Source organism: Protomyctophum parallelum, assembly GCF_964188405.1.
Source record: "Protomyctophum parallelum genome assembly, chromosome: 12".
Classification (NCBI taxonomy): Eukaryota; Metazoa; Chordata; class Actinopteri; order Myctophiformes; family Myctophidae; genus Protomyctophum; species Protomyctophum parallelum.
In genome coordinates this window covers 1,204,770-1,216,835 of record NC_139712.1, presented here as the reverse complement: position 1 = coordinate 1,216,835, position 12,066 = coordinate 1,204,770, and the positions used below count along the sequence as shown (strand labels likewise).

At 46.1% G+C, this 12,066-nt stretch overlaps 1 protein-coding gene across 1 annotated transcript in view; it reads right to left on the bottom strand.

Annotated features, from left to right (window-relative positions):
- The window catches only part of LOC310868153 (extracellular calcium-sensing receptor-like), a gene marked incomplete at both ends in the record, with an annotated part of 32,625 nt that extends 21,200 nt beyond the window's left edge, over positions 1-11,425 (bottom strand). The window contains 1 exon segment of the mRNA XM_083778422.1: positions 11,246-11,425. Coding sequence (XP_083634548.1) covers positions 11,246-11,425 — 180 coding nt within the window.
- Between the last annotated feature and the right edge of the window lie 641 nt (positions 11,426-12,066).

Here is a 12,066-nt window from a genome sequence, read left to right as displayed (position 1 = left end):
GTGGTCAGTGCCAGGTTGGTGGTCAGTGGCAGGTTGGTGGTTAGTGGCAGGTTGGTGGTCAGTGGCAGGTTGGTGGTGGTCAGTGGCAGGTTGGCAGGTTGGTGGTCAGTGGCAAGTTGGTGGTCAGTGGCAGGTTGGTGGTTAGTGGCAGGTTGGTGGTTAGTGGCAGGTTGGTGGTCAGTGGCAGGTTGGTGGTCAGTGGCAGGTTGGTGGTCAGTGGTGGTTAGTGGCAGGTTGGTGGTCAGTGGCAGGTTGGTGGTCAGTGGTGGTTAGTGGCAGGTTGGTGGTCAGTGGCAGGTTGGTCAGTGGTGGTTAGTGGCAGGTTGGTGGTTAGTGGCAGGTTGGTGGTCAGTGGTGGTTAGTGGCAGGTTGGTGGTCAGTGGCAGGTTGGTGGTCAGTGGCAGGTTGGTGGTCAATGGTGGTTAGTGGCAGGTTGGTGGTCAGTGGCAGGTTGGTGGTCAGTGGCAGGTTGGTTGTCAGTGGCAGGTTGGTGGTCAGTGGCAGGTTGGTGGTCAGTGGCAAGCTGGTGGTCAGTGGCAGGTTGGTGGTCAGTGCCAGGTTGGTGGTCAGTGCCAGGTTGGTGGTCAGTGCCAGGTTGGTGGTCAGTGTCAGGTTGGTGGTCAGTGGTGGTTAGTGGCAGGTTGGTGGTCAGTGGCAGGTTGGTGGTCAGTGGCAGGTTGGTGGTCAGTGGTGGTTAGTGGCAGGTTGGTGGTCAGTGGCAAGCTGGTGGTCAGTGGCAGGTTGGTGGTCAGTGCCAGGTTGGTGGTCAGTGGCAGGTTGGTGGTCAGTGGCAGGTTGGTGGTCAGTGGTGGTTAGTGGCAAGTTGGTGGTCAGTGGCAAGCTGGTGGTCAGTGGCAGGTTGGTGGTCAGTGCCAGGTTGGTGGTCAGTGCCAGGTTGGTGGTCAGTGGCAGGTTGGTGGTCAGTGTCAGGTTGGTGGTCAGTGGTGGTTAGTGGCAGGTTGGTGGTCAGTGGCAGGTTGGTGGTCAGTGGCAGGTTGGTGGTCAGTGGCAGGTTGGTGGTCAGTGGTGGTTAGTGGCAGGTTGGTGGTCAGTGGCAAGCTGGTGGTCAGTGGCAGGTTGGTGGTCAGTGCCAGGTTGGTGGTCAGTGGCAGGTTGGTGGTCAGTGTCAGGTTGGTGGTCAGTGGTGGTTAGTGGCAGGTTGGTGGTCAGTGACAGGTTGGTGGTCAGTGGTGGTTAGTGGCAAGTTGGTGGTCAGTGGCAGGTTGGTGGTCAGTGGCAGGTTGGTGGTCAGTGGTGGTTAGTGGCAGGATGGTGGTCAGTGGCAGGTTGGTGGCCAGTGGCAGGTTGGTGGTCAGTGGTGGTCAGTGGCAGGTTGGTGGTCAGTGGTGGTTAGTGGCAGGTTGGTGGTCAGTAGCAGGTTGGTGGTCAGTGGCATGTTGGTGGTCAGTGGTGGTTAGTGGCAGGTTGGTGGTCAGTGGCAGGTTGGTGGTCAGTGGTGGTTAGTGGCAGGTTGGTGGTCAGTGGCAAGCTGGTGGTCAGTGGCAGGTTGGTGGTCAGTGGCAGGTTGGTGGTGGTCAGTGGCAGGTTGGCAGGTTGGTGGTCAGTGGCAGGTTGGTGGTCAGTGGCAGGTTGGTGGTTAGTGGCAGGTTGGTGGTTAGTGGCAGGTTGGTGGTCAGTGGTGGTTAGTGGCAGGTTGGTGGTCAGTGGCAGGTTGGTGGTCAGTGGCAGGTTGGTGGTCAGTGGTGGTTAGTGGCAGGTTGGTGGTCAGTGGCAGGTTGGTCAGTGGTGGTTAGTGGCAGGTTGGTGGTTAGTGGCAGGTTGGTGTTCAGTGGTGGTTAGTGGCAGGTTGGTGGTCAGTGGCAGGTTGGTGGTCAGTGGAATGTTGGTGGTCAGTGGCAGGTTGGTGGTCAGTGGCAGGTTGGTGGTCAGTGGCAGGTTGGTGGTCAGTGACAGGTTGGTGGTCAGTAGTGGTTAGCGGCAGGTTGGTGGTCAGTGGCAGGTTGGTGGTCAGTGTCAAACCAAACTCAGCTTTTTCTACACAACGGTAGTCTGTTCTCCTATACGGCAGTGAGTGCTGGACCCTGAAGCCTGAAGCCAACTCTGCAGAAGTCTCTAGACGGGTGCTACACCAGAATGCTGCGTGCAGTACTTCAGTCAGACAACTCAAGGAGGATGTAATATATATATTTATTGAATATAAGATAATCAATGCAATATATTTATTATGGTTTGGCGATGTATTGGATCTGCTTTTTAGGTACTCAGGTCAAGCGCATCAGTCCCGACCATAGGGACTCTGAATCCCCCAACAGCGCAAAACATCCCAAAAAGCAGATCATCACCAACCCTAAGCTATACATGTGTTCAACAGAGCACCAGTTCTAGCATTATGTGATGACTAGTCAATGTGTTCAACAGTACAGCGCCTGTTCAACAGTACAGCGCCTGTTCTATCATTATGTGATGACTAGGTCAATGTGTTCAACAGTACAGCGCCTGTTGATCCCTGAAATTCAGGAGTCCTAAACGGTGTCCTGGTTCACTGCGCGCTGCAAAGCCAACATGACCCACTGCATAAATAACCCAACCCAACCAGGATCACCGAAAGGGACATTCTATCATTATCATAAATATCTGAAATCAGTACCCCGTAGTCTACCACCTGGAGCTGCACATTTTAGCTTGCAACATGATCGCATGCATGATCATGATGCGGTAACACTGCATGCATAGCTTTCGTAAGCAGCAGAGGACCACCGGCCTAAGAAACAGAAAGATCATGCAGAAAAACAGTTTTAAGAGTATTAATAATATCCTGCAGCAAAAGGAGCAAAATAATGAATATACATGTAGCAGCAGCAACGTAACCAACATAATTCAGAGCTCATTAGTTCTGAGCCTGAAAAATGCATTCGAGTTTAGCAGAGCATAGCTTTCATCAGCTGCAGAAGACCACCAGCCCAAAGCTTGTAGAGTGTAGCATTTGGAACTTTTGGTGCTGCTGTGCCGATCCTAAATTGTGTGACGTGTAGCGATTAGGAGGCAGCCCACAGCCTTGACACAGAAGAAGCAGCTTTTGCAGGACCGGCCATGGCTTCCCGGAATCCATCATGAATGGGGCTCATGACATTGCGGATGGACAGCATGGCAGAAAACGAGGCATGGAAGAGAAAGGACAAAAACCAGTGTTAGTTGCTGTCACAGATATACCTTAATGAAATTAGTTGTTTTGAGTGATTTAATGGTGGGCATCCAAGCAAAGTCAGAAGTGGAAATATCATGCATAGGATTCACCACATAAAAAGTAAAAAAAAAAAAAAAACTAATAACAAAACTATTATAGGATTGCCAGTAGATTACTCACTGAAGTATCTGGAGTAAAGCTGAACGCCAGTTATAATGCCTTTGAGATTTAAAACAATTAACTAAAAGCACTACTATGATAGGATACCCAGAAAGCAACTTGGAAAGATGAATATGACCCTGCAGAGTCGTAGGTTTTATGACGATTTGGCAAACATACTGTAACCTCATGAGCTTGCAGCTGCAATTAAGAAAAGGCAGGAATCATTTACCATGGTTTGATTGAAGTTTACCAGGCAGCTTGAAACTATCAGCATGGCCTCTGAGCTAGAACATGAAATTAAACAGGACAAGCATCTCTACGTTGACGAACCTGGAATTAGAACAGAGGAGTGTCCTTATTGATGGGTGATGCAGATCCCTTCATTATGACTGATCTGTTTCCCATTCCAGGTTTTATCCGACCAAAAGCATGCCACCGCTGCGTATAAGGTACTGTAGCTCAAATAACACGGAAGACTTACATCTGCCGGCAAGTATTAAATTCAGCCATTTATCTGCAACCCATCTCCCTTCGTACTCTTCCCCCAAGACCGTAGAAGGAGCTGCGTCCATGTCAACATATCAAGGATACAGATGTTTCAACCGAAACACTACTTAAGTGGCTGAGCGACTGCATGTGAATATAGAATTAATAGAACCAATGCAGCCTAGGTGAAGATGCAGATTGATTAACTGATGACCTGCCTCATGGTTTCAGTAGCAGCAGATCCATGTATACCACCAATGTGAGCCTATCCGATAATGGCTGCAGCTGCGATGAAGACTGTATGCGGCAACCCACAGGGAGGACCTTCCCAGCATCCAAGGTTCATCTCATCAGTATAAAGGGCTGTCGCTCAGGAAATGGAAACAGAAGCAGTATGAGAACAGGCTATGAATCGCTTTAAAATGACATGGATATAGCTAAAGTTGACGTTAAAGCAAGTTAGCTTCAGTCACAGAGTGTAGTGTCATCTAAGCCGTAACGCTGATATAATTCAAATCAATCATTTAGCAGCAGTGTTAGCAACGCGGTAACGCCATACCTCTTTTCCTGGGCCGAGCATAGGAAAAACACTACGCCTCTGTTCCTGGGCTAAGCATAGCAGAAATGTTAGCAATGAGCCAATTCCTGTCTTTAAGACAGACTGTGCATTTTATTTTATGTTAAACACTTCCCTGGCGCACCATATGTACTTACCTGTAAAACAGACCCATAGAGTAAGACAGAGTCACGAAAACTCCGTTAACTTCATGGGGCCAGTTCAATGGCGCGGCTCTTCTTCTACAAATGGGTAGAAGGACAGAAGTAGGCAGAACTGCATGGACCCAGGCAACAGCCCAGCTTTAGTATTCTTAAATCCCTTATTTTAGATTGTTTGTAGTAATCGTACAACAAACACATTACAGAGACTTTAGTCGTCCTGAATAATTTTAAAACATTGTCATGTTGCACACATGCCTAAATAGCTTATTTCCACCGCCCTCGTTGAAAACAATGTATTCAAAACTCCACTTGTCCGCCTTTCAGGCTGCATGAACAGTGCTCGGTTTCTGCTCGCTCATCGTAACTCTTCTATTAACACTAGGAAGTCTGAGCAGCCGTTCTGACCGAATTTGAAATTTCAACGTTTATTTTCTTAGCCCATGGAGTCCAGAGAAAGTTCCCCTTGCATGACTTTGTCTAAATATTCGGTTGAAATCATCTCTGTTTTTTTTTCCATTTGAAACATTTTGTAAATATGATTTTAGGCATATATCTCTTACTCAGTCTGACTATAATCGGCCCAATCGACCGCCGTCACCCTTTCTCCCCCTCTCGTCTTTTGTTTGCGCTGCTTGATAATGGTGTTAATGGTGATTCCCCGACATTTCCTTTTCACTTGATATCGTTTCGTAGAGAGCGCCTACACAACCGATTTATATACCAAATGAAAGCCCCAATTCCATAGTTTACATGGTATTTTGATTTTTTTTAAATGAGCAAAAAATGAGCGAGTTATGGTGGTTATGGTGGTAGGGGTGGAGAAAAAAAAAGAACACACAAACGGACAGCTGGAGAAGACATTGTTGTTGTTGTTGCTGCATTCCATGTCCAACGAATTAAATCATATACGTTTGGCTGGTTAATTAACTTGGAATTTGTTTATTATTTTGATAAGATAATAGGAATATGAATACAATGATTATTATCATTGTTATTATTATTATTATTATTATTATTATTATTGAATGCTCGGTTAGACTCGACCCGACATTTACTTTCCATGAAGCGAGAACGCTTGCCGATGCGCGATACAAAATAAAAAGTGTTTGAATAATTCCAACCAGATAGACCGCTAAATGTTTTGTCAGTCAAAAGAACAGTTCTTTCTGCAAGCGACGTGGAACTTATGTAGGCATGCTGCTGTGGATTAATTTGTTCTGGCATATAGGCTCAATATCGCCAGCTCTTTGTCAGTCAAAAGAGTTCAGCCTGTCCGTCCTTCTTTATCTGTAAACTTTTTCTCTCTCTCTCCCTCTCAGGGAAGCAGTGCACTCTCAGTGCAAGGCTTACATCCGGTAAGCCACTGTATGCGCTGACTTCCATACACAACACATACACGAACCGTATCCTCTCCTCACCGGATGTTGAATTCACAGTGCTAACGGCCGTATTATGAACGATGTTTTTTTATTAATTAAACTGATATAACAACATAACGTGGCTAATAATTGTTTATTTGGAATGTACTTTGGCTGGTAATTTAGGTAAATATAACGCGACTCACTTGTATAAGTAATTTACCGCGGACAGGCCGCATTTAATGCAATACATTGGCTTTAGTAATGCGGTTAGCTTATAATATTAGCAACTGTAAGCTAACGGCTGGAGGACTACGGACAATCCGGTCAATAACATCATTACACTTAAACATTAATACAATTATGTCATGTTTACATGCCTAGTCAAGCAGTCTGTACATCGCGTGGGGTCACATATATTAATTACATCGATAACACACAAGAAAAGACAAGTGATCTTGCTCTTTTGGAAGGAAAAAAAAAACAACAAAAGGCAGCAACGTGACACTCTTCCATGGCTATGTTGCAATATAGTACTAACGGGCAACGGCAAAATATATATTTTTCACATGTATTATTAGTTTTATACATTTTAGGAGTGAAAACATGTGTTAAGAAACATATTATGATTTGATTCGTTGGAAATGGGATGCAGGCTTGAACAATGTCTTCTCCAGCTGGAGAGGGACGTGTGGGGGAGAGAGTGGCCAATCAAATCGCACCAAAAACACGGTCCCCTTGACCGTTCAGCCGACTGAGTAGTAGTGATTTTTTTTCAGACTTCGTAGTGTTAAATGGCTCTGCTGTAACCTATGCCGCCATTTCTCCAAGCATAGGCATAGGCATCGAGTCGGGGGAGCTTGAGGCCTGAAGCACCCACTGACACAATGGGCGCGTTCGGAAATAGCGCACTGAGCGCACTGTGCAATGCAAACAAATGGACGAGTGCGCTCCCGCACTGGGGGCGGGGCGGGGGGCACCCACTATCGTTCTAAGAACTTACGCGCCCGCATAGGGCCTATATCCCGTGCGTCCGTACCATAGACTGTTTCTCCATTCATGAGCACGAGCACATTCTAACCATCGTGAGCACTTCTGCATCTGATTAATTGAAAAGGAGGACCCCAATGTAACTGAGCCAAAGTGATTTCTGGGAATTTCTTAATCCTCTAGCTGCAGAACGCTTACATTGAACTGTGCTTGACAACTGGTAATAGTTGCAATACATATTCCAGATAATTAATTTCCCTATCAATTAGCCTCCTGAATACCTCATAATAGGCCTACTAATTAAAAATAATTATTGAGATTCCTGAATGTGCAAGCATCCACCTTATAGCCAGGTAAATCATTTACTTAAATAGCAGGATCAATTAGTTTATAGATAGTTAGCATGAATCAATTGGCATGATATTGATTCCTCCAGCCAAAAATAAAAATAAAAAATATCCAGCATGGCTCTGCCCAACACTAGGCGCATGATACGGTACGATTCACACTGAAATATTCCTTGGGACCCAGGTGCCATGTGGGCCTATGCAACCAAGAGCAACCTCACTGCTCCCTCAGTTGCTCTGGTCAACTCCATTTACGTCTGACTGATGCTGCATTGGACGTTTCATTCTGATCAGAGAACTTGTGTTGCCATATTGGAAGAGACAAGCAGCCAGGTCCGCGAAAACAAGCCGCAAAATCTATCTTGAATCATTATGAAAACAATCCAACAACGTCAAATAAGTTTATCATCATATTAAACTGAGGGTGCTTCAAATGAACCGCGGGTTTAAACAACAACGTTCACCCGGCAAGTGACTTAAATAAAACAAGCCCAAGACGCTTATAATGTGCAGACGTGGCAACATGCCTGACAGACGATGCGGACATACTCAGAGTAATTTAGTAATAGTGGCGACACTAGTGTTGACTCCCTTGGAAACAATGGAATGCGGAAGTGCTCGTTCTATCTCAATGGGATAGTTCCAGCCAAAGGAACAATGTTTGGAACTATACAAAGCGTGTCACCACTCTCCTACTCTACACTGTGGACAAACTAGTCGCAGTGTATACTTTTAATCCTGCTGCCTTGAATCTATATTACGTCCACATATTGACTAGTAGCCTACTACTACGCAGCCAAGACAAGAATGCGCACCAAGCGTGACCACTGTCATAAAACTGATTATAAACTTTGGCCTGGATTTACATGTGAAGAACGGCGGAAAGCAGAGCAGACGGCAGGTAAGCTGCTTCCTTGACTATTGTTGTGAGCAGGACAGGACCCGACGTGAAATTCATTGGCTAACAAATGCGATCTCGGTGTGATCGAGGCACAACGATAAAATGGCAACAGAAGAGAACATTTAAGCAGCAGCTTCAACTTGATCTAGGTTATTTCCGTCGGTGAACAAAAGCAGTGCACGTTCTTCCAAACAATTAAACTCACTGACTTACCAGGATTGTATGAAAACCGTGAAAGAAACGTTTAGTGCATAATCGCCCAGACGCCACTTGTAGCAGTGGCGAGACTGGTGACATTAGCAGCAGGTTTGTATACAGCAGCGCACAGTATACAATAAAGCAGCAGCAAGCAAGCAAGCAAGCAGGAGGATGAATGGAAAACCTTCGGTTAAAGTAGCCGGTATGAGATTGGGTGAGCGTGTGATTGGCTGAGTGAATCATGTGGATGAGAGCCTGATGCTGCGGTGGCCCAATTAACGGCCGGTGCGCTGACTGAGGTTCCCTGACTGAACTTGCTCTGCGCATGTCTACGACAGGCGCAAATGCTCATTTAACATCAGTAAGAGCACACATGTTACCAACAAGAATCTGTATGATGGAATGCTAAGGGTGAGCCAGAAAATAGCATCCAGGAGAATGAGACTTTAGCAGGACACTGCCAAAGACACCAAGAGCTGCCAGCCAGTAAACTAGTGCTGTGGGAACCAACACACGGGCACCGGTCACGACAACGTCCCACATTAACATGTGCAACAACAACGAGCTGGCCAGATGTATGGAAAACCGGGCTGACTGGAAGAAACGATGGAGGGCCCGTCTGACTCTGAGGAAGACCTAGAGAGAGAGGCAGGTTGCCGGTCAGTGGCACCTGGACAATTTGGGCACCATAACAACTGTTCAGCTCTGAAGTTGTTAATCAGAGCAGTGGTCAGTCCTCCCCCCACTTCTCAGGTGGCCACTCCTGATTACCAAAGTGTGAGGGAAAACAAGAGTAAAGCCCAAGGGATCTTCAACTCACTAGTTGTGTCCCAAATGACAGTCCCTTAGTTGAGTGATGTCATGCATGCAGGCACGCACACACGCACACACACACACACACACACACACACACACACACACACACACACACACACACACACACACACACACACACACACACACACACACACACACACACACACACACACATACACGCACACACACACACACACACACACACACACACACACACACACACACACACACACACATTAATTAACCCAGGCCTTAGAGGCAAATTTTAATAACACAAGGTTGAAACATTGCAATAACACCAATTAAATATCACATGGTTCAATGCCTTAGCAAGTTAGCTGATCTTATCGTTTATTGTTTAATGCCTTTAATGCTGATGTCCAGTATCCCTTTCTACAATGATGTGACATGAAGAGTGTTTGTGTGGCTATAGTGTGTGTTTGTGCAGTCACTAGGCTAGGTTATGTGACCTGCAGTGTGTGTGTGTGTGTGTGTGTGTGTGTGTGTGTGTGTGTGTGTGTGTGTGTGTGTGTGTGCGTGCGTGCGTGCATGCATGCATGCGTGTGTGCATACATTACATAAATTACACAGATGCATTATAATACTACATAAAATGCATTCACATAAACACAGCAACAGTGATCATCAACAGTGGGGATTAGGTGAACTATTTAAACATTTTCTTATTTATAATGTCCACAGCAGTTTGCACAAACAAAGTTTTGTAAACCCTGAGTGAAGAGGGTGGGTAGAGTCATTGTAAATCTGAATTTGGTTATGGAGCGGTTGTATATGTCCTGAAGTTGCAACGGTTAGTCTCCAATGATCTTACTTGCTTGGTTGACTACCTGGGTGAGCTTGTTTTTATCTCTAACTGAGAGATTCCCAAACCACAATGTTAAAAGTGAGTGATCTATAGACCATGGTCAGCGTGTGTTTACTAGCATTAAAACGTATCAGTTTCCTGAGAAGATAAAGCCGCTGCCTTGCCTTTTTGTCTCCACCAGGCCGAAGGCATGGGGGGAGAGTATGTTTTGCACTCGGTCCGTGTGTGTGTGTCCTTCCGTCCGTCCGTCCGTCCGTCCGTCCGTCCGTCCGTCCGTCCTTCCGTTATCAGCTAATCTCCGGCACCGTTGGCCCGATCTATGCCAAACTTTGCACACTCCCTGGATGCCAACGACGAACCTCTGCCCCAAATACTCCTCAACGGCCTGTTATAGCGCCACCATGAGGCCAATTTAGGCAAAACACATTTCTGTAGATTACTCGTACACATTTTATCCATACATCACACAATTCGGTATACACTATCTCCATAGTCATTTGATCAACACGGAGCGGCACCATTTCCCATCTTCCATCCTGATTGGCTAAGATTGGCTTCCAAAGCTCACACAATTGGTCCGTTTAGAAAAAATGCCACAAATCACAAACACAGTGTGCAATTTCTGTGAAATTATACATGCACATTTCCACTAGGCCGAGGACGATGTTCCCCCCCAAATCAGCCTCACGGTGGCGCTATAACAGGCCTATTCCTGTTTTTAGCTATAACTGCATCGATCTGTATACAACTTATGTATGCGCACTCCCTAGAGGCCATGGAAAAACATTGTCCCTGCATCCCTCCACATCTGCCGGTTATAGGGCCACCATGAAGCTGATTTCTGTAAAACACATTGCTAGTCCCACAGATTTCATCCAAATCTCACGCAAATCGGTCCACATGATCTCTGTAGTCATGTGATCAAGACGAGTCTGTTGGATTTCTCAGATTCTACACTGATTGGCTTACACACTATCTTCATAGTCATGTGTTCAAGACGGATCTGTCCGATATATCATTTTCCATCCTAATTGGCTAACATTGGCTTAAAACGTATGCAGGATTGGCCCGTTTTGAACAAAAAGCCTCAAATCATCCAATTGCCATCCAAGGCAAGAAGAAATGGCACCCTTTTCACATTGGCCTATTATAGCGCCACCAGGAGGCCACAACCTGACCTGCCCTGGTGGAGACCTTTGCCGATGGGCACTTTATCTAGTTGTAGATGTTATCTGCATTGGTCTGAAAGGTGAATTTATTGTCTATGGTCGTTCCCAGATATTTAAAGTCACTGACCTGCTCCACTTCCTCCCCACTCATAGGACAGGTAAAGATGGACCCTGGACCCTCTGCTCCTGCCCCCCCTCCCAAACACAGCTCCTTGGTCTTAGGGACATTAAGGTCAAACCAGGTGGCAATACGGTCGGTGTGCTGGGAGTAGGAGGGACTGGAAACGTCCAACCAAGGCCATGTCATCAGCGTACGTTATGATAGAGAACTCTTTGTTGGTGTATTTCAACTAATTTGTGTATAGGGAAAATAACAGAGGTGATAAAACGCACTCCTGTGGAACGCCAGTGTAAGGCAGTCAGACAGAGTGTTATTAATACAGACTCGTTGGGGTCTCTCTCTCAGAAACTCCCTAATCCACAGAATGACATTACTACTGACGTTCAGGTCACACAGAATGACATTACTACTGACGTTCAGGTCACACAGGCGTTTTAGGAGAAGACGGGGATGGACCGTATTCAAAGCAGAGGAGAAGTCCATAAAAAGGACACGGACATACTGTATTTTTTAGGCTTGTCTAATTGACTATATGTATTTTATCCAATAAAGTTAGAGTGGCAACCACTCAAAAAGAAGATAGCCACTAGGTGGCGCCACCGCACTTCATTCGGTTGCCTTTTGACTCGCAATGTTTTCTCATGCTGCCAATAAAGCCCTGAATTGATTTGAATTGAGAACAGAACGGACAGAACAGAACACTGAAATGGTAACTTCACATTGTAAATATTGTTAATAGGCCTATACAGTACCAGTACGACACCTGAGGGTGTACAGGTGTGTTAGTAGGCCTATACAGTACCAGAAAGACACCTGAGGGCGTACAG